The 24,661-nt window shown below is 47.0% G+C and overlaps 1 protein-coding gene across 1 annotated transcript in view; it reads left to right on the top strand.

The window, feature by feature from the left end:
• LOC144175534 (tRNA (34-2'-O)-methyltransferase regulator WDR6-like) overlaps positions 1-24,128 on the top strand; it is a 161,844-nt gene extending 137,716 nt beyond the window's left edge. Inside the window, exons 21-24 of the mRNA XM_077704610.1 lie at positions 4,915-5,050; positions 7,668-7,802; positions 16,582-16,732; positions 23,960-24,128. Of these exons, the coding sequence (XP_077560736.1) occupies positions 4,915-5,050; positions 7,668-7,802; positions 16,582-16,732; positions 23,960-24,074 (537 nt within the window). The 3' untranslated portion in view covers positions 24,075-24,128. The remainder of the gene's footprint in view (positions 1-4,914; positions 5,051-7,667; positions 7,803-16,581; positions 16,733-23,959) is intronic.
• The last annotated feature ends 533 nt before the right edge of the window (positions 24,129-24,661 follow it).

The raw sequence follows: 24,661 nt of genomic DNA, 5'->3' as shown, positions 1-24,661 counted from the left end.
GCGTAAGGAAACGAGGGTCCCCACATAGTGAACGTATTTTCATAATTCTTGCGGGAGGAGATTGCTGGGACAATAGACTTTATCCCAAAATACATTCCTAGCATTCGATGGTAAGTGTTGCAGGGCCCCTTTAAGGTAAGTGTTCACAAGTTAACGACGAGGACGCAAGTTGTGCAGCAAGTTATGGTATCAATAAGCTCTTTGCAAACATTTCATGCTAGACCATGCAATAAAATGGTATTTACTCACAACCCAGTCATGTGACACCCTGGTCATATGACGTCTACCACGATCACGAGAAAGTGTATATAATTGGGGTTCCACTATAATGAAAACAGCAAATGCATGGCACTGTAGCTGGCCATTAAAAGCTGCGACTATGTTGATGCAAATGTCGAAGTAAGCAATGGTAAAAAATAAAAAGAACACCTGTGCTTTACAAATGTGTATAGTATGCACATTTGTGTATATACACATTTGTGTGTAAAATGCCTGTAGTTATATAAAATCTTCCACTCTTACCCCCCCCCCCCCCCCTTTTTTTAGGCAGCGGGACAGTGAAAAGATACCAGAAATGTCATCATCATCCCTTACATTCGTAAACTGTCCCACTGCCTTTCGGCCCCCAACAAATTACAGACGCTGCAAACGTGTCAATGGAGGCAGAAAAAATGCCCTCCTTGCTGAAAGAACCAGAAAACCTGCTTTGTTTGGTGTAACAGTGAGGATGTAGTTTACTCGATACCCTTGACCTGCGACAAAGAGTACGCAGACCAGACAAGTAGATGCTCAAACGATAGACTGTGTGTGTACCATTGCAACGTAAACCAAGCAGCGAGTGGGCACTTTGAGATTCATTGCCAAGACTGCGGCGGAAGTCCAGAGTTAGCATGCACCAAGGTCCTTGGTAAACACCACAAGCAGGTAGTACGGGAGATAACAGCAGCAGCAGATACAGCCAGGCTACAAGAGCAGTGTGTCAGTGCCCCTTCCTGGGCCCTGCCTAAAAAAGAACTGAAGCTTTCGCAGGAATCCTCCACGCATTCATGATTATCTTCGCAGCAGTGTCTTGTGGAATTAGGAAGTACCACTGCCTGTCATCTCTCTTGGTGCCTTTTTGTAATTACAGTGGAATCTCGGTCATACGAATCTCAAGGGACGGCAAAAATATTCGTATCACCCGAAAATTCGTATCATCAGAAAACGAGAAAAAATGGAAATGTGCCGCGCATGTGGCAGGCGGCGGCAACATGGCGTCGGCTCTTGCCGTGAAGAGGTGCAGGTAGCTTCAGCGACCGCTTCTAACCTTTTGTTAAAACGCAGGTAAAATGCGGTAAAAAGGAGCTGACAGTGTTGGAGAAAACTGCACTATAAAATATCATCCGCGCCAAATATCTGTCGCGGAGGTGGCCCAGCCAGCTGCTGCGCGCGCTTTCAAACTGCTGCCCTGAAGAGCGCGCCTCCCCATTGGCGCAAGTCGGCAGGCTCCTCCCACTGCCGCGCATCATTTTCCGAGCGAGGTAGGATCTGACACAGGTGACATGGGCGAAATCTTCGACACGGGCGTCAAAAGAACGCGCGCTCATCGCCGACGCGACGCACGCACACGAACTCAAGCGTGAACAGCATGCAATTCGTGCGCGTCGGCGTTGCGCGTGCGTTATTTTGACGCCTGCGTTGACGATTTCGCCCCTGCGTCAGATTCTACCTCGCTCGTAAAATGATGCGCTACGTACGCGGCAGTGGAGGTAGCCTGCTGACTTGCTCCATTGGGGAGCCGCGCTTTTCACGGCGGCAGTTTGAAAGCGCTCCGGACAGCCCGCTGGCCCCGCCGGAGATGTTTAGGCTTACCACGGTGGCGTATATTTGATCGGCGCTTTCCCTAACCACGCGGACGATGCTTTGTAGTGTCATTTTCGCCCACATTATCAGCTCTTTTACTGTACAAGCGACTTCATTTGTTTCTGAAGTGGCATCTTAAAGAGCGATCAGAACCACTTCGCGGCCGGTGACACCGCCATGTTGCCGCCGCGCGCAGCGGCGGCGTGTTTTCATGAACAGAAAACGCTCCATGCAGTTCACGCTTCAACATAATCGACGCGCAAGTGGCGCAGGCAACATGGCAAGGCGACAACTCGATAGGTAGAGCGCGGGGCATAGACGGAAGCGAGGAATGCGGAGAAGGCAAAATGGCGAGGGTATTTGCCGTCAGAAATGAGGGAATGCTTGATTGCCGCGGTTTATTCAAGTATAATACAAAAAAAGGAAGCTAGAGGCACCCCAGCTGCACCCAGCGGAAACGAAAAGTACAGAGAAGAGATTGCAGCGGGAGATAAAAGAAGGGAGGAAGAAAGAACAGGCGTCGAGAGGGCAAAACGTTCGGTTCGTTCGGAACAGCACCTCCCCACGAGGAGGAACGGGGGAGGACTAATGGTTTTGTGCCCGCGCACAACCAAGGCCCCACGGCCGCACCAACACTCCCGCCTCCCGTCCACGCCGCAGTCGTCTGCCCGCGCGTTCGTATCACCCGCACCGGAGTGATAAATGCGTACGGATCATCCGAATTTTTTTACATAGCACGCAATGCATTTTGGCCGGGGAATTTCGAAAATTCGTATCACAACGAAATTCGTATCAACCGAATTTGTATCACCGAGATTCCACTGTATTATCGCATGTAAGCTCATTGTGTTTCGTCATATAAAAGTAGTTTAATATGAGAGCACTCATGGCATGTCGTTTGTGTGTCATTCAGCTGATGGGTAATCACAACTCTACTACAGCAAAACCTCATTACAAGAGACACTCATGGACCCAGAAAACATGTCTTGTAACCAAGGTCCCGTGTATGCGATGTTGCTAACATGGTGAACACAGGAAAACTAACCAGGCAGTCTTCAGTCAAATGCCTCTTATAACTAAGTGTCTCTTGTAACAAGGCTGTACTGTATGCGATTTTCTGATGTGCCTGGGTTCTAAAAGAAGGTGCAATCATTACAACTGGAGCAGATGCGTGTTGCAGGGCTAAACCAACATGTCCCAACCCCAGTGTCCACATTCAGTTATCAGGTCTCGACGAGGCAACAGTATAATTACTTACCCCTGATGGCAGACAGTGGTAACAGCGATGGCTGGTTCTGACCGCTGACACTTGTGAGAGCAGGCAAGGCACACGCAGAAATACATCTGCAGAGAGCTTTTGTTGGCATTTGAGCATCCTGCCAAGCTGCAATTCTTTTTTGATGTGTCGTAAAAGTCTAATTCGCTTCAAGATGTCACCGCAAAGAGTTTGTTAGGATGTGGCCATATACAAAAACAAGCGAGGAAAAGCCGAAATCCGACATCCAGTGCATATCCACTGTGCAGCAGTCGTTCCATAGATGCCGTGATAATGCATCCGTGGAATGCAAAAAGCACTGCATCGCAGTCTGTTATTGCCACATAATCAACAAGAATTAATTAATCAACTTGTGAACAATTTTATGGCACATGTTCTTGTAGTTTGTATTTTTCTGTAAAAAAAAGCTGAACTTGTGAACTACTTATTTTATGGAACATGTTCTTGTTGTTTGTGTTTTTCTGTAAAAAAAAGCTGTAATTCTTCAGGGTAGGTTTTTTTCTTTCTAATTTTATTGTAGCACGTTCGGGAAATCATGAATTTCAATTCGTGCGGTGGCAGATCAGTACATTTGCTTTGATTCGAAACTATTTGTGAAAAATAAAAAGAAAAAACCTTTAGTGCTCATTTTTGTACAGTAGAATCTCAATGATACGAATCTCGTGGCACCGTGAAAAATATTTGTATCATTCGAAATTTATATGAACCAACACAGACCAAAACATTGAGCACTAAAAAAATTTTCGTTTATTTGTTTTCTTACTTCTGCATGAAGAAATCCATGACTTTTCCTGTTTTTTTTTTTTACCCTCTATGTTGCTGAGCGGTTCTTTCTGGACTGTCGTCTGCTCACATGCTGTGCCCAAGCTCACCACATGCTGCAACAGTCAAGGCGTGAACTGCATGGCGCGTTTTCGCACGCGATTTGTGCATGCCAGCGTTGCGCGTGCGATTTTTTTACGCCCGCATCGGTGATTCCGCGGCCACCAGTGCCTCAGTCAGAAAAAGACGCGCGACACATGCTGCAGTGGGAGGAGCTTGACGACTTGTGTCAATGGGGAGGCGGGCACCTCATGGTGGCAGTTTCAAAGCGCTCGAGACAGCCGGCTGGCTCCGCCGGAGGTGTTTAAGCTTAGCACCCCGGCAGATATTTCATGGGCGCTTTCACTAGCGGCTCAGATAATGTTTTATAGCACCATTTTCACCCACATTATTAGCTCATTTACCGCACAAGCAACTTTGTGTAGTTTGAGCAGCATTTTAAAGAGTGGTTAGAAGCGTTCGCTCGAGCGCTCCACACCATTTCGCGACCGAAGACGCTGCCATGTTGCTGCGGCCCGCACAGCGTGCAGATGGTTTTACAGCGGCGTCAGCGCGCCTGTGGAGTGCGCGGCGCGTTTTCGTAAGCAGAAAACAACAGCCCGGCAGAGGGGAGAGAGAGCGACCAAGAGAGGAAAGAGAGCCTGTATGTAGCCGTCGCTTGCTCACTTGGCAGTCGAGCGCCTTGCTGGCTCACTCGTATCATCCGCCGGGCCATGCAAGTCCGTTCGTAAGAGCCGAAATTTTTCCCATTGCAAACAATGCAATTTCGCCAGGACCTAGCAGAAATTCGTATCGCCCAGAATCATATCATCCAGATTCCACTGTATTTGGTTCAGAGGCAAAAGTCACCATTTGCACGTCTTATAGTCATCGTCACAACGTTGATACTATAAACAGTAGTTGTACTCCTATTGAATACTTCAAACATGGCATAGGTGCACCCTAACGGCCGTTGCCTGTGTCATCCTCCACAGCCGTCACTGCTGCTGTCGTGCGGCAACGATGGGCTCCTGCGCTTCTGGAAGTTGGAAGGACAAAAGAACAACCTCATTGCCGTCTTCCACCGACACCAGTCCGGCATCAATGCCCTCGACGTGCTCAGCGTGCAAGGTGATCAGGACTTTTTCCCTTTAGGGCTGGGTCCACTTTTACTGGTACCCGTCACAAGGAGGGTTCTCCTGCCTTCGTTTTTTTTTTTTAATGTGGAGGCGGTTTAGAGCCTTGCGGTTAGTACGACAAGCAGGCGTAACTTATTAGAAGAGAAAACTTTGCTTGCACAAACACACCTAGATGAGGCCTTATTGATGAGGCCGAGGATGGTTGGGTTGGGCACAAAATATCCTGTTGGGCACAAAATTGCCTGTGCACAAGTACAGCATTAACTGCCAGAGTTCATTTTTCCCCGGACATATGGTGTCAGTAGTTTTTTTCACGCAAGGAATGCATGCGGGTGGTGTGCTCCAGACGTGGGGAAACTGCTGTGTAGTTTTTCCAAAATCCTCTTGTGGCTAGCTGCGCAGTTTTGAAGGATGTGAAACAGGCCTAAAATATATGCTTTGAGACTGAGTCTGGTGGGAAAAATCATTCGTGCAAGACACACGTACAAAAAAATATCTTTCATGGTTTTGAAGCGTACTCTGCAGTGCCAAAACCTATTATTAGCGAATGCCAGTAGGCATCTAGCAGTTTCTCTGCAGCTTTTGTGTGTTCAGGACCCCCTGTTTGGCGACAGTGTGTGTACCTTGCACTGTACAGGCCAGGAAGTGCAGTCGGGAGCAAACAGTGTCATGCTGGGATTTCGGAGCTGGTGATTCAAACTCAAACCCTTGCACATGTTTTTCTTTACTTCAAACTCAAACACTTGTGCATGCTTTTCTTTTCTTGGCGGTATGCAGACATTGTGTTCTCATCTAGTGGTATATTATTTTCTGTCCCCCATAGCCAGGTTCTTCAGAATATTAAAAGTGTTAACTGAACTAATTATTCACTTCATCTTTAATTCAAAATTTCCATCCGCACTTCCTCTTGAGGACACAGAATGATTGCGCAAAATGACACATTTGCTATTGCCACCCTTCGTGTACTGTCGAAACTTAAATCTGTGAAACCTGATTTGTCGGTAAATAAAGAAGGTTTGAAGAATAGGTTATGGACGTGACCTTGGTTCGTTCATATTTTGGGTATGCAGTTGAGCCTCGGTTTCACGGAAGCCCATTTTACGAATTTCCTTATTTAGCTAAGCAATTCGGGTATCCTGGTAGATGCGCATAGACTTACGGCTTTTTAGATTTTACAAAGTTCCTGATACAATGAAATAATTGGTGGGTTTCATTGACTTCATTAAATTGAGGTGAGGCTGTAGCGTGGTACCACTGGTATTGCAGATCTTCGTGGCTATGCGACATGTTAGCAGTATGCACTATAAACTGTGTAGAGCTAGGGTTTCTGCACGTTATGTGGCAATGTGGGAATTGCGGGTTTGCTACACAGCGCTGAAACCCCGGCTAGCTAGCTACGGTAAGCAACACAAACCCTGAAATTCGCGAAGAATTTGCTGTGTCATGTGGTCACTGTGATGGGTTTTACTCGCCGACAAGGCGTAGGCAGGCTCCCGAAAGGGCTGAGGCAAAGAAATGGCGTTATTAGCTGAGCAGAACAGGTGTGTGCGTGGTGGTTGCCCATACAAGGCCAGCTAATTGCGATATACTAACATGCGACTTTGTGACCGGCTGCTGGTGGTGCCAGGAGTGTCACTAGGCTACAACTGGCCGCAAGCATTGATGCTAACATTGATGCTAACATCCAACATTGATGCTAACGGTTTTGTGGCGGTGTGGGCATTTGAGCAGCATCTCCCTGGACAAAGCATGCCCACTGCCCTGGCACCGCGGAAAGGGAAGGGCTTCTGGCGTGAGGAGAAGCATTGGCCAGGGGCAGCAACAGGAGTTCTCCCCACCGGGAAGCGGGCGTAGCTTGCATGACGTAGCTTGCGGGGCGAGTGGGCACGCCACGTGCAGGTTAAAAGCGGCGTGTGCAGAAAGAGGTAAAAAGGATCCATGGGGTTTCCACAATGGCCATGTGTGAGACAAGTTTCAGTAGGAATTTGTTTTTTTTTATGTTTCTGCAGAAACTGGGCAATTCGTAGTAATTACATCTATACTTCACAGACATATAGTAAACTAAAAGAATCAGTGCATCAATTAACAGAGGAAGTTCAGAATCAGTGCATCAATTAACAGAGGAAGTTAAGTTTTGTTAGGTTCGGTAAAAAAAAAGCCAGAAAATGGCTGTACTGACAAAAACCATTTCCTGAATGCTGCATGGCTGAACTTAATGCATGACCTCTCATGACCTTTTCTAACATTTTCTGACGCTTCCTGATATGTTTTTCAGTAAATAGTTGTGTTCTCCCAATCTCCCAATGCACACTAAGGATGTTGTTCAGTTCTAATTGTTAATAGTGGGAGTCTAGAGCTATTACATTTTGTCTGCAATCCTTCTATTGACAGAGGCCTTGTGCCAAACGAAAAGTGGGATGTATTTCAGTTCACACTCCAAGTTTCATTTTGCCTTCAGCGACAGACCGATTGAAGGCTGGGTGAGGCAGCACATTAGTTTAGGTGCAGGGTCGAACACACAAGCAATAACACATCCTTTCTCCCTTGCCACTTGTTTTAGATAAAGAGCCTGGCTGTCTAAAACATTTGCTGCCTGATGGCCTTTTCAGAAAGGATGCTGCTGGTGGTGACAGGGGGAGATGACAACGCACTGGTGCTGACCAACTATCTCATCGCTGAGGACGACTCGGTCGTCGTCTTGGAAGAGCAGATCCTTACCAGTGCGCACTGCACCCAGATCACCGGTGAGCTCGGGATCGTCTGCTTGGCGAATGCGTGCCACGTAACTTGGTACACACACTGCTAATTTGAGAAAAAAAATTTTGGCTGTTCTTTTCTTGTAAAAATAAGTTCGTTGCAGGCACGCGGAATCAGGATACAGGGTAGTTTGTTTCCTGTAGAAGCTCAGCATCCTCTGTTGCAGGGGTGCAGGGGTTTATCCAAAACTTTGATTTTGGAGGGAGTCAAAATCCCTCTTGTGTGTGTGTGTGTGTGTGTGTGTGTGTGTGTGTGTGTGTGTGTGTGTGTGTGTGTGTGTGAGGGGGGGGGGGGGATATGGGGATGTATAAATCCCTGGGCGGGGGTGCTCATGGCTGTGGAATATTTTTTGGGAGGGTGTCGAAATCCTTCTAGGGGAGTGTTGGAGGTGGGCGTATAAATCCCTGTGGGGGTGAATCAGGAGTGAGATTGTACACAAACTGCCTAGCAGGGGTGAGACAGCTGCACACTTTGCGCAGTTTTGATACAAATTTGTTTTCCTGCGCCAGACTGCTCCAAAAGCTTGAAAATTGCAAAAATTGCACCACACTGCGCCAAAGCAGTCTGAGAGTCAAGGATTTTAATACTCCTGTTTGTTTCAGCGCGGAAAAATGCTTGCTGATGGCATAATTTTCCAGCAACTCCAAGGTGATGCTGTTTGTGCAGGTTTAATTGATTTATCATTCAATCAAAAACCCTCATAAACTTGTCCCGAGATAATTTTTTCGTAATCACTATGTCAGGCTGCACATGTTATATTCTGTGAGTTTTTGAAGTTTTCCCATCGAAAACCATTACAAAGTCCTCTATAAAAAATACTTATGTGTACTGAGGCGACAAATTACGTGTGCCAGTTCATGAAAAAAATGGAAATTTTCGGAGCGCCGTATCTCCGGGACGACATTACTGGGCGCCGCCATCTTGGTGTGGTGAAGATAGGAAAACATGGCCGCAGGGCGAAACAGTTGCTCGTGGTTCAGGGAGAGTGCTCTTCGCTGATTTCTACCGTGGTTTTGGTTATGGGGGCGGCTGGGTTTACATTTAGTCGCTTGATCTTTTGCGAGAAATTGCGCGACTCGAAAGACGGGGCTTCATCAGAAAGAACGTGGTGCCCGCGAATTCGCCGTGTTTCGGCCTTGAGTGTGAGGCGCGGTGCATGCTTGAAGTGAAATTTCGGACTCATTGCGGTGTTATAAAACGCTGAGTTATTGCTGCCTTGGGCAGCGAGCTTGTGAGCGACGAGAATGAGACAATCGACACTGTAGAAGTGGCTGCGCAGGCTACATTGCCGCAAAATGCCCAAGCAGTGTCCAATAGTGGGACGAGATATTATTGCACACTAGTAATAATGGTTCATCTATCTGAAGTGAAATTTAATGCCAAAAGGAATGTGGCTAAACATACCAATGTTACTCAAATTATGATCGTAGGGAACGCCCATTTTGGGGCTTGAAATGGGAGGGCTGGTGGGGTGCGACGACTGTCACCTCACTTTGCGCAACTTTTGCCATAGCTCTACACTTGTGCGTAAAGCTGAATATTGGATTACAAAAATAATAATTTCAGTATTTACATGATGATAAGAATGCCTTACGATTGCTTAGTTTTTCAATTCGATATTTTCGATGGCACTCCACACTATTTATGCATAGAGCCTAAGAATTTAAAAATGGTTTGTAAAAAGGTAGTGCAGTTCGTACTATGTGATACTCTGGTAGAAAAAACTTTACTGAAAGGCTGTATCAGTGTTATGTACGTTAAAAACCGATTAAAAAATGCACCCTTCTCCCCCCCACCCCCCTCTGAGTTGCCAAAAATTTGATTTTTTAGGCTCCTAAGGTGACATCAAAAATGTTCTTCGGCTCCAAATCAAGATTCTTCTGCTCCAAAATTGAGATTTCTCTGCTCCAAAAACTGCTCTCAAATCTGATTCAACTGTCTCACCCCTGGCCTAGGTCTGATGTACCAGAATAGGCATTTATTATACATTTGTTTATTTTTATACTTGGCTAGTTAATCCCATAATCGGTCCTTTGTCTGTTTTTGCTTTCACATGCTGTTGACTTTTCAGGTGATGAGGTGGTGGATAATGGAGTAATAAAACAGTGAGGGCCGTTCCAGCAGATAGCTCTGCTTTCAATACGTACTGTGTTTAGAAACTGCACCCATGAGCTGTTTTGCTTTCTCCCAGACATGCAGAGGATGATTGTACGTTGGCTAATTAATTTATCTATCATTGCTCAGCCGTCAATTCAGTGGTGGATCTGCTGTATGAACTATGGGCATGTTATGCTTAACGCCAACACAAGTTCGTGTATCTTTGAAAATTGCCCATGACAATCTGTAGTTTTGATACACAAATTTGTCATAATTTGCCAAGAATTCAGGAACCCCTTGAGTAACAGTTTTCATGGCTGAACAGAAATTGTATTAGAATCTCTTAGCAATATTATGGGAATATTATGACTCTAAAGGGAATAATTCAAGAAGCTTGTGTGCAATGGCTACAGCTGAGTGAAAGCAAAACTAAACTTGGATTGTTCCTTTTGAGCTTGGAAATTTAATCTGCTGCATTGTAAGTATCGATAGACAAGGATGTCTGCCTTACTGTAGAATGACTAGTTCAGGATCGCTTCATCTAACTCACTTGATGAGTTTATTGATGAGCACAATGTGCCTTGCTATCACCTCCTTGTAGAGGCCTAGTGCGGACCACCAAGGGTTGAAGTTTGGCATGATTAGCCTGTACACTTGTACACTTCATTATTCATCTATGATAATGAAAGCCACTGTGCATATGTGTTTTGTCTTTCTCATTTCAAATGTGTAATTAGTTTTCAAGTGGCACAATTATTTTTTAGCTATACAGGCCGTTAAGGGGATTTTATTCAATTTTTATTAATAAATGGTACGGATTTGTAGCTTAAGACCTGCCATGCATCCTGATGCTGATTCCTTTATAGTTGGTTAGATAAAATTAGCCTAATTATGCCAACTACAGTGTTCAGAAAACTTAATGAGGTCATATTATTACTTATAACATTCACTTGAAGTGCATTGAGCCAATTAAAATAGCATCAGGATGCAGTTCCTTTCATACTGAATTCAACGGTACGTTTATAGAATCTTAAAAAAAAAACTTGAAAACGTCTGTAAGGCGTCTGCACATATACAAAAAAAAGGGAAGCTGAGAAAATCACACTTGAAGTTTTACTACAAGTGAAAGTTTTATCTCTGTATCTTTCCCTCCTCTGTTCTATCAGTGCCTTTAACGCTGCGCATTATGCCACATCGTCCCATTGTTTGTTGTTTTTCCTCCCCACCTTGCTTTCCTTCACCCCTGCGCACTGTCGTTTGCTTCTCTTCCACCGCCAGTCAGTTCGTGTTGGTTGCCAGCTTCTCTCCACTTTCTTCTCTTCCCCCCCCCCCCTCCCCTCAGTTTATCCTCAGCATTGGGCTTTTGGACAAAAATAAAATGCCCTATTAAAGCAAAGCTTTCAGCCTCTTACTGATGTCGTCTGTAGTCCACCCAGAATGCATTCCGGGAACACCAACTTTCCCTGACGATGATGGTGATTGTAGGTGAAGTGAAGAAAAATTGAAAACACTTCCTTTGGTTGGAATCAGATCTCGGTCCCTCACGTTATGAGGTCGATATCTATCCAATTGCGCCATTAGGGCATGGTAGAAGCAGTTTGGATTTGGAGAGGGGTGCATGGATTTGCACCCGTCCATCTAACGATGACGATGGCTGAACGCTACGGAAAGCCATGGAATGCCTTTATCAGTAAAGCGCTAGAGAGCACAATCGCAGCAGTAAACCATCTCGATAAGAAACAGGTGTTTGCATCCAATAGGATCCGCTCGCTTCTGTGTTGGTTCGATTGGTGTTGGACTTGATTTTGGAAAGCCTCGCATTCCCCCCCATCGTTCTCGTTTCAACAGAGGGGTAGTTGATATTTTTATATAATAACGTTATTCGGCAGTTTTAATGTTCCCAATAATTTAAAACATCTGTGTTTGATAGAGGTGCGCAAATATCATACTTGGACTGCAAATTGAATAGAATATTTTCTACTACAAATAGTGGATGCTTTTCTGAATGCAGAGCTTATAAAATATGGCCACACACACAAAAAAAAAACGTAACTCATGCGCTTAGGACCACATCTGGGGGTCCATGTACTGACAAAAAAATGGCGCCAACCTGCCGCGGTGGCTGAGTGGCTCAGTGGCTAAGGCGTTGTGCTGCTGAGCACGAGGATGCGGGTTCAATTCCCGGCCGCAGCAGCCGCTTTTCTGATGGAGGCGAAAAGCAAAAACGCCCGTCCCCAGGTGGTCAAAATTAATCCGGAGCCCTCCACTACGGTGCGCCTCATCACCTGCGTTGCGTCGGTGCGTTAAATTCTAGAATTAATATTAGAAAAAATGGTGCAAGAAGACAAGATGGCAAAGCAGTAGAACAAAACTTTTTTACATGCACTGCCAAGAATAAGTGCACGTTTGCAGTGATGCTACCGCTGCGCCAATTGCGCCAAACTGTGCCCAAGTGCTCTGGCTGCTACATCATGCTACATTTCCTCTAAATTTGGCGATTCTGCGCCCAACCTGCGCCCAGGGGTGTAAACCGACTTTCAGAAACGAAACTAACTACTTGAGGTTCCCCATTGAAAGCGACATCACGGTGCACCTGCTTTCAGGACGCAATCCGAGCCAAGCCAAGGCAAACTGGCCCTTGTTGCTATAACGGCGGTGATGCGTTTTGCGGCTGGTGCCCCGTAGGCATTGTGAAATCCCCCCCGCCCATTCCAGGCTGTTAATTCCGTGCAGTGCTCTTCGCAGCACCTATTGCGCTCGCGAGACCGGCTGCCGCCGTCACGACCGTCCGTCTCGCGGTCTTCGGGCACGATATGCGTCATGATATGTGTGCCGTACTCGTGAAGGTTGGCAACAACGTCAGGCGTCGTGAAATTGCCGTACTCACTCGCCAACGCGCCCCAACAGCGTACGCGTCAACCAGGTGCTGGCGGAGTTGTGCTGGAAGAAAAGTAGGCAAGAGATGAGGACGCAGGATTTGTAGTTACAATGGAATCTCGATGATATGATTCTGGGTGATACGAATTTTTGATAAGTCCGGGAGAAATCGCATTGTTTGAAACGGGAAAAATTTCGGCTCTTACGAACGGACCTGCGGCGCCCAGCGGATGATACGAATGAGTCGATGAGGCGCCCGACTGTCGAGCGAGCAAGCTACGGCAACGTACGGGCTCTCTGCCCTCTTTGTCGCTCTTTCTCCAGGAACGGTCGGGCTGTCGTTTTCTGCTCGTGAAAACGCGCCGTGCACTCCACAGGCATGCTGACGCCGCCGCGAAACCACCAGCACGCTGCGCGGGGCGCGGCCGGCCGCGGCAACATGGCGGCGGTTTCGGTCGGTGCGGGGCACTCAAGAGACCGCTTCTAACCGTTCTTTAAAATGCCGCACAAGGCACACATGAAGTTTCTTGTGCGGTAAATGAGCTAATAATCTGAGCGAAAACGGTGCTATAAAACATCATCTGCGCAGCTAGTGAAAGCGCCCATTATATATCTGTCGGGGTGCTAAGCCTAAACATTTCTGGCGGAGCCAGCCGGCTGTCTCGAGCGCTTCGTAACTGCCGCCATGAGGCGCACGCCTTCCCGTTGGCGCAAGTCGTCAGGCTCCTCCCACTGCCACTCTCTGCCACTGCCACAAAAACGCTTCGTGTGGACGCCGTCGCTGCCGCATTTGCAAATCGGACAGCGGTGCTGCGGTTAGTGCTGCGGTTAGTTCAAGCGATGGAGTGTGAATTAGGACGTTTCACCACATCTGAACTCCAACAAGCGCAGCCATTTGCAACGCCATAAATCGGATTGGTTCGGTTAAATGTTATGCAGTACTGTTACAAAAAATGATTGCGACGAGTGAAAGAAATACACTGTGTAACATGCAGCACAGAAAATAATTAGAGAAGAAAATTTTTGAGTTCGCCAGGTAGCATTTCAAGAGTAACGTGACAAATAATCCAAACGAAACTGAACATTGGAAGTGCTGTGTGAGCACAGCCACCACCGTTCAGTTCCCATGGTTGTTAGGGCATTCAACTGCCGTTTGCGCTAACGGACGTTGCAACTGCCCATGTAGCAGGGGTACAAAAGCGATGGCTGATTTACCGTTGATTATTGCTGCAATGGCGGTGCACCAGCATCACAGGCAATTTTTCATTCGGATTTTAATGGGCTACACTGTCATTAACGGAGGCGTTTTGGTTGCGTGCGGCAAACGTGTCATGAAGGGGCAAGACTCAGCCTGGTGCTGCATGTTGGTTGCCAGAAATGGCTGCCCGCTGCCTTTGTAAACAATAGCGCTGTTATCGGCGGCTTGTCGTTTTAGACCCTTACGGTGACAGCGCTGACGCTGCTAAATAGTGATGCATGTGCAACACGGGGAGGAGCGTGATGTTCAGTTATGCACTCAAAGCCGTGGCGCTACTGATATTATTGGTCAGCGCTCCCACGATAGCCTTCCGATAGCGCTCAATAAACGCCGCCTGTATTAACATTGTCTGACGCTTCGTGCGCTTTTCAATGGGAAGGGTAGGGACGCTTTGTTCAGGCACTGATCCGCTATGTGGCGCGTGCTGGCGGACATCTCGCCTTACGTCACTGCTCGCGAGTCGCGAACGCTGCATCCACTTCTACGACGTGTGTCTGTCAGCTTGCCTGTTGGGCTTCAAGGGCCGTTTCGCTTACATCTTAGCCGCGACGGGGCGCTAGTTCTGTGGCGCACTGGGGATCTCGTTCAACGTGTCGCTCGCTTCATACTTGCTGCATTTTTCCAAAGATAACTGACGGAGACGGACTGAAATAGTGTAAGAACATACTGATTGTCGGGTAGACATATAGCTAACAGAAAAACAATATTTTCGGATGGGGCAGCCATTTTTTTACTGATATTTTTCTTTCTGGCGTATTTAGGGAAGAAAAAATTGCGTGCACGTTTTTTGTTCAGGCGCTCACTTCTACGATTACTTTCCAATAATATCACATGCTTGTAAACTTCAGAAAATTATAGGAAACAAAAGGATAAGCAGCTGGGATCCCGCCACGCTGTCCGGGCGCTTCTACAGTACAGTCCTCGAATTTAGAAGTGCGTACCGATGCGGAGTGCGAACAGCGGGGTCAAAACAATACCTAAATGCGGAGGGGATAGAGGTGGGATGCCCCACTCAGAAAATTTCAGGGCCTGTGATCCGAGTAGATAAGCGCACAAAGCCGGCACCAGCCTGCGGCAGCGCAAGGGATTTCGCGTCGTGACAAAGGAAGTTTTATCAGTGACAGACCAAGACAGACAGGCATGGTGAAAAACAGGAAGGCGTAGGAGCGCCGCCTCGGGAACGCTAAACAAACTTTCCACTATTTTGCATAGTTTCCAAGAAGCGGCGCTGGCTGGCGGACATGAAAGCACGCTGGAAGGCTACAAAGCAGGGAAGGGTAGGAGAGAGCAACAGGAGAGTGGCTGTTTGGCCATTTTTCGCTCACGGATTAGGCAATGTTTATACAGGTGGCGTTGGCTCAATTTTACACAGCATGTTCGATGTGAGAAGCAATTTTTAGTTTGTTCATAGTAAATCTGCTATTGTGTAAAAATGAGAGCTTGTTTTTTTTTTTTTTTTTTTTTTAATTTTTGTTGTGCAGGCCACTGCACGAAGTTCAATGCAGACATTCTTCAGGAGACTGATGAAAATTGGGACGAGATGTTCATGTTCTGGGTTCTTTTAATTTTTTATTATCCTTGAAGGGTGTGTTTTTAGCGATTATCTATCATGAATTCAATACGTGTCTTAAAATTGCTTCTATCAACACCTGCTCAGAAATCTGGATTTGCTGCTCCGAAACGCATTTTCGCCTGCTTTAAAAGCTGCTCCAAAGCGGCCTAAGCCGGTAGCATCACTGCGTTTGTCATCGCACTGTAAATGCAGGGAGTGGGCTAGTGGCTCATATGACCAGTACTTTACTGCAAGCTTTGCCAACAACTCTTTATTTTTCACTCACACCATTGTAATGACAGGGAACTACTTTTTGGCTCTCATAAATTTTACTCATTTCGCTGAAGTCTTTGACATAGGCTCTTTTGTATGGCTTCAGCGTTGTGAAAAAAGGCCAACCTAAATGGGCAACCCATGAAGGTAGGTTTGTATGTCTTGCAGTGAAGCTAACCTTTATTGCTCTTGTATTCATAAATTTTAATACCTTTAAAGGTGAAACTGCACTGTGAATACACTATTTGCGAAGTATATTATGTTTCCAGTATTCTGTCACGTATAAGTTTGACAATAGAAGTAATCTGTAGTTTTTTCTATTGTTCTTGTGTTTCTTATTGTTAATATGTATGGTTCCATTTTTTTCTTTTGTCGTTTATAGAAAAAGGAGGGTTCTGCTTTTGGGATCATAGTCAATATAGCAAAAACTTAAAATTGCCTGCCCCAAGCAGTGCAGTTTTCTACTGATTAGCGTTTCGTTTTTTTTTCCTGCTATAAGAGGTGCTGCACATAGGGTTATTGTTAGTTGCACCGTTAGTCCCTGCATATGTTTTAAATATTATACACTCCATTCTAAGTGTTAAAAATGATCGTCCTGTATGGGGGCCTGCTTTAATGATGAACCACCCACCACCACTGCCATTGAGATGTGTGAGTAAGGGCATCTTTCTTTGCAACCCAATCCACTTCATGTTTCCCCTTGATGCAGGTGCCAGATTTCTGCTTCCGGAGGGCAACTGGCTTGTGTCGGTTGGTGTCGACCAGCGGCTCAGACTTTGGCAACGCGTGGCGGGCTCCTTGCAGGAACACTCCAGCCACTTATCCTGCATCCCAGATATTGCTGCATTTACTTGCTGGAGGCAAGGGTCTTTTTCTCCTTTTTCTGTGTGATGTTTGTGAGGCCTCAGAAAAACCTTGTACTAAGTGAAGGAAGCATGCAAAGATGAGAAAGGGTCTGCTTCCGCACAGTATGGACAGGTAACAACTATCCGAACGTGCCATGTAGGAAAAAGCTCCTGTTTGAGTATTGCAGCACGAGTGGCGAGCTCTGAACAAGTGATAAATGAAGCTACCTTGGTGCCTCCGAGCTGTTTGTATCTGTTCAGGTCATAACAGTGCTCTTGGATCTACAGTTAGATTTCACATGTTCCTGGGACCAGCTGTGCAAAGTGGCATGCAAGATATATTTTCTGTGCACGAAAAAGGAGGAGGTGTATGGATTGCCTGGTTATGAGGACATTTTATAGAGCAAAGTCGGGCACGTAGACTAAAATGGTACAGAATCCCATCGCATGCTCCGTGGTAAAGTAGCCAACTGACAAGGTTGGAAGCCCAGTTTAGGGCTTAGCAAAAACATCTTGAGCTGTTGTGTGTGTCAAGCAGGGTACTTATGATTGATTACCTCTGGTATTGGTAGATTACAGTCAAACCTGTTTATAGCGAACTGCAATATGCACCGCGATTTGTTCGATATATCCAATAGTTCGATATAGCCGAACCCGCCTATAACGAGCTCATTGTTACGAGTTTGCATTGCGCGGTAGCCCCCCCTCCTTAACTCAACCATCCCCGCATGCAGAAACGAACACAGTAAAGTAGCCATTAACCATACCCAAAATAACCCATTTATTGCAATTAATAAAGCTTCTTTCCGCCTTAACTGCCTACTTTGCAAAAAAAGCGGTGATTTTTGCTTTCATTTTCGTTTTGGCGGCTACAACTAGCATAGCATTCTTTACACGAAACATTGTTTGGAGCAGTACGAGTCTGCGTTCTCCAAAATCAAGGAAGCATTGGCAGAGCACATCGACTGCCGAAAGCGCTTCACTATAAGCATCGGACGGCTTTCACTCGCGACATCATCGGCAACGTTGGCGAGCTCTTCCCACAGTTCACCGATGCTGCTGTCTTGGTCCGGACTTGCTGGCTGGGCGGGTTCCGTCGTAAGTCCCACGCGTCGGAAATAGTTACGGAAAGTGTCGGCCGTCATGTCGCTCCGTGCAAGGCCCAATGTCCCAGTCGCGGCTCTTGCTCTGTGGTCGCGGCCAATCCACTTCTCAATCGCCGCTCCGAGACCATGCATTTCAGTAGCCATTCTAGGCGCGTGGAGTTCAATATATCGGATGTGAACTTCGTTATAAGGAATATGTTTCCCATGTATTTCCGTAACTGAATTTTTTTTGTTCGATATATAGCATAATTCGCTCTATCCGGGTACGTTATAGCCGGGTTTGACTGTAGTAGTGCTTAGTCCTGGTAAGGCCCTGTCATGAGCAAGGACAATTCCGGCGCTTAGTGACTAGCCACAAAGTTGAAAGGATGTCTCAGTGCGTGTCACTTGCAGCTCTGACACAACGTAAGGGATGCCTGAAGCTAGCCAAGTGCAACCTATTTTAGCAGCACAGCTGTTTAGGCCAGCACAAATCCGTCCGGCATAGACAAAAAACCCCACAGCCCCTCTGGAATTGAATCAAGGACCTTTATACTGTGAAACCGGCAACCTAACCACTGGGCGACCACAAAAGCCTGTGGGCTACAGGTTAGCAGCAACGGGGAGCCATAACATGGGCAGCCAATTGGAAAGACAAAAAAAGGCGATGGCCTAGCTCAGCTAACCTTGGATGTGCAAAGCAAAAGTTTCGCTTAGTCTGGTTGAGTCCTGGTTTCGCTTGGTTAAAGGCCAACAGCACTCAAAATTTCGACCTCTTGAAAACCCTATTTTCGTATCATCTGCTTAAAAAGAAAGCAACATGCAAAAGCGGCCAACAAAAATCGGCGATTTTGAAACCGAAACCGAGAAGAGCACAGCCATTGCAGTGACGTTGCAGCCGTCCAGCGAGCAGCCGGACGGCCACCAGCTCGGGAGAAAATCTGCGCGCAAGCTCTACGCGCGCATGGGGCAGCAAACGGGTGAAGCGTGAGCAGCGGAGCTCAACCGGTTCTCCAGCTGCGTGGCTGCCCAGAGGAAGAAGGCCCCGTTGGCTGGAACGTCATAGGCGCTTCATAGCTGCTTACGCGATCTGCCAGCAGGTGCAGCGTGGTCTGTGGTGGAGCTTTTTTGAATGCTTCTGACTGATTAACGAGGCGTCGCTTGGGGCTACCACTTGTGTCCCAGCTGATTTGGGGGTACTTATTACGCATTAAAAATAAATTTGGTTGAGGTGAAATTTGAGTGCAGTCGGCCTTTAACCTTTCATATAGCTGTATTGCTGACCACGGCCCAAGGTCGTTCGGTTCCGTGCATCGCTCACAGAAGGACGCCGGGCGGACGCGGCGGCAGTCATTCACGGTGAATGTGCCGTTCCTTTTTTCTGGCGCGAGACGAGTCACGTTACCCGAGACGAGCCAGCGTTGCATGCATGGGAGGCTGTGGGGGTGGTCGGCTGCCTCGGCTCGGTGCCGACTGCTGCTCGTTCTGCACAGAATGACTGAAAATGCTACGCCTTGTGTGCAGTGCCGTCAGTGGGCCCGGCAAATCACGCAATGCGCTTCGAGGGGTGTGTCGCAGTGGGTGTGTCTCCGGTCAAAAGGTCACCTTGCGCATCCTCTACGAAATCGCTGGACGAAAGTAGCAAAGCTTTGCTTAAAAAGAAAACGCTTCCCGTGGTCGAAATCGAACCCGGGTCCCTCACGTTATGAAACCGGCGTCTATCCGATTGAACTGTAATCGCATTCCGGGCGCACAGCATTTCCTTTGGGTTTGTAGTGCGGTCGTTGGACTTGGACTTGGCCGCGGGTGCGACCGCATGTTAACATGGTTCACTTTGGAGGAGATGTGAAAGCCTGCGAACGAACCGAGCCGGGGCTGCCAGTCATGGAGAGCTTTCAGCGGCAAGTTCAGAAATAATTATGAGGGGATGACATATGGAGCGGAAACTTGGCGCCTTACTAAACAACTTAAAAGCAAACTCAGGTCGGCTTAACGGACTATGGAATGAATAATGATCGGAGTAACACTTAGAGACAGGAAACAAGCTTCCTGGATCAGAGAACAAAGTACCGTGCTTACCCGATTCCAACGAGCATTTTTTTTCCGTAAAAATAAGCAGAAAAATCGCATGCGCGTTAGAATCGGATACGAAACTGAAACTGCCGAAACAGCTGAAATTTCGACCCACCCATCACCATCGCCATCTCAAGATGGCGCCAAAGCTTTTAGCAACAATTTTTTGGACCTAGGTGCCTAGGCGTCTAGGCTTTTTTATTGGCGTTCACACAAATCGTCAAATTGCTGCACTTGCGCGCTTGATAACAGCAATGGCAGCAGTGGCAATGAAGTTGCGCCGCTTCCACGGCTTACGAGCGGCTCCCACGCATTCACAAGTGGTTGGCTGAAACGTGTGCCTCTGGAGAAGCGCGCGGGATGGGCAGTGCAAGGCGTGGGCCACAATCCCATCGACCATGGTTGAAAGTTCACTCAGAAGTGTGGCATCACGAACGTGCTTGACGGCACCGATGACGAGATGTTGCGGTCAGCGGAAGGCGACAAGGAGCTCTCGGAGAGCGACAAGGAGTGAGATGAGTGAGATTACTTGGGGAAATAAATCGCCCGTTTCTCTCGCATTTGTTTTTCTTGCTCACAAAGTTCCGTGCACGTTACAATCGGAGGTGCAAGTTTTTTCGGTTTTTTGCCGGGAAAATCGTGTGTGCGTTAGAATCGGGGGCGCGTTAGAATCAATTAAGTACAGTAGAGTAGAAGATGTCATAGTTAAAATGAAGAACAAGAAATGGAGTTCTTGTTTTTTTTTTTTTAACTGCCAAGTGGTTGCCGTGACGCACATGCTCAGCATTTTCTTGGTATTTTTAACTGCGGACAGGAAAAATTACGATTTGCTAAACAGCTTCACTGTTAAAAATTGAACAACTCTCGCATCAATATGCAATGATTCAGTGGTAGTCAAACAAGGTAACAAAATATTAAGAAATATTAATAGAGTGCAGTTTTTGTTTGAACAATAAGGGTTCATGAATTTAAGTGATACTGTCAGGAAAGTTGTTGCAAAGTGCTGTAGTGAGGTGTAGTGGGGATAGGTTCACCCAAAGCTGAAGTGATCAGGCCACGACATGCAATGAGGCTGCATGAGGGGTAGGTAGATGAATGACGGCCGTACAGCAATCTGAAAAAAGGCAAAGAAGGTGTGCAGTCCTATAGCTTGGCTTACTCTCGGCACCACGGCCCCACAAAGTAGCAGCACACTGGTAATGAGGGTAGCCACTGTCATGGACGTGAAGGAAAGCTGCGTTAATTTGCTGTGGCAGCCTCTTGTCAGAGTCAAAGAAACGAATACTACACTCCACTAGTGTGTGCAAAGTGTGTGTGGGGGGGTCGAGGGCCCCTGCCCTCAAAATTTTCAAGGCCAATAATAATGAGTATCAACAACTGTGTAACTGTTGCAAGCTGCAGACCAACTTTACGAGGCTTTGATGTGTTCTTTCACTAATAGCCGGTATGCAATGTTCCCAAAGAAAACAAAAAAAAAACACAATTGGAAGGTCTTGTAAAGTACACCTGATGAATCTAGAAGATTGTTGCTTGTAATTTTGAATTGATTCCTCGTTTTTCCTCCTTTGATGTTCTCCCTTTTTATTTTGGGGGGTAGCAGTGGTGTGTGCCAACTACTGCTGCACACAAGCGCTTATTGGGGGTAGCAAACTTGGTGCTTTCGCCGTATTCCTCTGCATCAATAGCAATTCTCATGTCAGGATCAGAGAGCCAAAAAGCACTGAGCATTATCCATCCATGATGTTTCTAGGGTAGCCAGCCTCTGCATGAAGCAGAGATCTGTTGTGCAATGTGACAAGCAGTTTGTGGGCTTAAGGGGCCATGCAGACAAAACACAAGTTTGGTTCATTCGAAAGATCACCTCGTTAGAATCGTACTGACACCACTTTTAACGCACACTTCGCTCAAATAAGCTATGCCGTTAAACCTCGATGTAACGAACTTCAATGTAACGAAATCCTCAATGTAACGAACCATGGAATTTTTTGTGACTTAAAGTGTGTGCTCGCCATGTATTTTCACCCTCTGTGTAATGAAGTCCTGTTTGCCCGAATTTCAATGTAACAAAGTTTCATGGAGATTCAGGCATGAAATTTCAGTTGTAGAAGTAGATTTCGGGAGACGCAAGTGCCGAAATGGGGTCTCGATAAAACGCGAACGGCGGCACGGGCTGCCCAATGCCGCGGATGCAGCGAACCACAAAGTCTGAGCGAGCCCCTTGCCTACAAACTGCGTGGCGTGCATACACAGCTGGCGCACTGTTTCTGTTTGCGTCGGAGTCTACTCGGGCATCAGCGTGAACTGCATGGAGCGTTTTCTCCCTGCAAAGATGCGGCGCGCTGATGCAGCCGTGGAGACCACCCACACGATGCGGGTTGCTCTAGCGACCGCGTCTAACCGCTCGCTGAAACGCAACTCGAGGGGCAAACGAGACGGGCATGCGAGAAAAAAAGCGGATAACGCGGGCGAAATTTTCACTGTAAAACGTCATACGCGCTGCTTACGAAAACGCCCATCAAATATCTTCCGCGGTGGTAAGCCTAATCGTCTCTAGCGGGGCCGCCGTCTCCGCATACTGCCGCTTTGCCCTTCGTTCGAGTTTGCTCATGCTTATGGGTTCCATCGTTCCAGCAAGCATTTGCGAATCTTTGAGCCTTGCGCACGCGTTTTTTTTTTTACGCCGGCGTTCGTGATTGCGTGCCGGCAGCGGCGGCTGCCTTCGCCAGAAAGCGACTCGCGCTGCGCGCGGCATTGGGAGGGGCCTGACCAGTTTCGCCAATGGGGAGGCACACACCCTATGGTGGGAGCTTTGAAGCGCTCGGGGATGCTGGCTGGCCCCGCCAGAGACGATTAGGCTTACCACCGCGAAGTATATTTGATGTGCGCTTTCGTAAACGGCGCGTATGACGTTTTACAGTGAAAATTTCGCCCGCGTTATCCGCTTTTTTTCTCGGATGCCCGTCTCGTTTGCCCCTCGAGTTGCGTTTCAGCGAGCGGTTAGACGCGGTCGCTGGAGCTACCCGCATCGCACGGGTGGTCTCCGCGGCTGCATCAGCGCGCCTGTAGCTTGCCTTTTTGCGGAGAGAAAATGCTCCATGTGGTTCACGCTGATGCCCGCGTAGACGATTAAGCTCCAACAGGAACAGAAACAGTGTGCCACTTTTTGATTTGCAGGAAACGCTTCACGCGATGAACACTTCATTATAACCGCGTATTTCAATGTAGCGAAATTTCAATGTAACGAAGTAAGTTACGAATTTTAAGGACTTCGTTACATCGAGGTTTAACTGTATAATTAGGAAAAAAGGGAATGGCCGTGCGACCCACTAGCTCATTTCCCGCAAGAGAACCTATGATGTCATGTGTGGCAGCTCTCCGCCTGGCTGAGGCCGCCAAAAGCAAACACAAATTAGGCAGGGCCTGTAAGCTTGCCGAACGAGCTCTTTGCGCATTCTTTTTATGGCAGTAAGAATGGTGGGGTACACAGTGAAAGTTACGAAAGTACAAGTAAACATAGAAGTACCGATGAGCACTGCTGTTGGTACTGTGCGCACTATGCTTGTTTTGGCTGCACAGCACTGCGGCTCTTAGGGGTTGTCAGAGACGATACTGGCCGATTGGCGTATGCGACGGTGTCTTACGGGACCCTGTTTGTCGAGCGAACACCATGTTTGACGAAACAATTATTTTGTACCTCAACAAAAACAAGCCGAATACGAGTACAGTCAAAAACAAAGCAAAGGCAGAAAACGGCCCTTAGTGCTATGGTGGTATCTAAGTTGACAGACGGTAAACAAGGCTACGCAACCTGCTGCAGAGTGGTTCCTGTCGTGTCATTGCAGACGATGTGAAAATACACGAGTTGGCGGGAGAATCAAAATTTTAACCTAAATTGATTAATTTCTCAGTGAATAAAGCAGCGTTTGTTGCCATACAAGCGCTGGGGTCACTATAGAACATGAAATCTTTAAAATAAAACAAACTTGTATTTTGTCTGTATGGCCCCTTTAAGTGGTAATTCAGGCTGCCGTGTGAAGGCAGTGTTGACAGTGCAGCTTTGTAACTTCATGCTGGTGCTTTGCAGGAGAAACAACGATGACGTGATTATGGTGGTCGGAGGCGAGGGCTTGGACGTGACAATGTATGCCAGCCAGGCCGAGGAGGCCATGATCAATCAAACAGGGTATTTCCTTGCCTAGCGGTATTTATCTGTAGAGACTATGTTTTTATGTGAATAAATGGAGCCATCTGCTAACGTGCGAGTTGTCCATGTTCATGGGAAAGTATAACCCTTCGTCTATTTACGGTCTCAGCAGCTTCTTGCAGAGGCATCACTGCACAGCGAAGGGGTTCCATCAGAGTGGTTCACACCAAATGTGTTTTGTCAGCCACATTCTCCACCAGATAGACCTTTACATGAATTCCTGTTTGGTTTTTGGCGTTAGCCAACGCCACCTATATCTACTTTACGTAGCCATCTGGATGCAGGCGCCGTTCAGAGAATCAGAGTTTCAGCAGTTTTAGTGCGAACTAAATTCTGCTACACATGCCGCTCAGCAGCCTTTGACTATGTATTCACGCTTTGTACCAAACAGCATGCTTACTTTGCATGCTAAAAATCCAAGTTTAAACTGCCTGTTTGAAAAAGAACTACACATTCTTGGGTAATCAAGATGATTTTCGCTTAGCGCCGGGACTGCTGGCACCATCGGTTGTTGACTGCTAGTACACGGACTAAGTTACACTCGAAATACCTTTTTTTACAATGCTCAGGAATACATGCGAA

The sequence above is a fragment of the Haemaphysalis longicornis genome, unplaced genomic scaffold (assembly GCF_048455015.1).
Source record: "Haemaphysalis longicornis isolate Haplotype H1 unplaced genomic scaffold, Haemaphysalis longicornis Haplotype H1 scaffold_1, whole genome shotgun sequence".
Lineage (NCBI taxonomy): Eukaryota > Metazoa > Arthropoda > Arachnida > Ixodida > Ixodidae > Haemaphysalis > Haemaphysalis longicornis.
The sequence above is the reverse complement of the archived record's forward strand: the minus strand, read 5'-3'. Positions and strand labels throughout refer to the sequence as shown.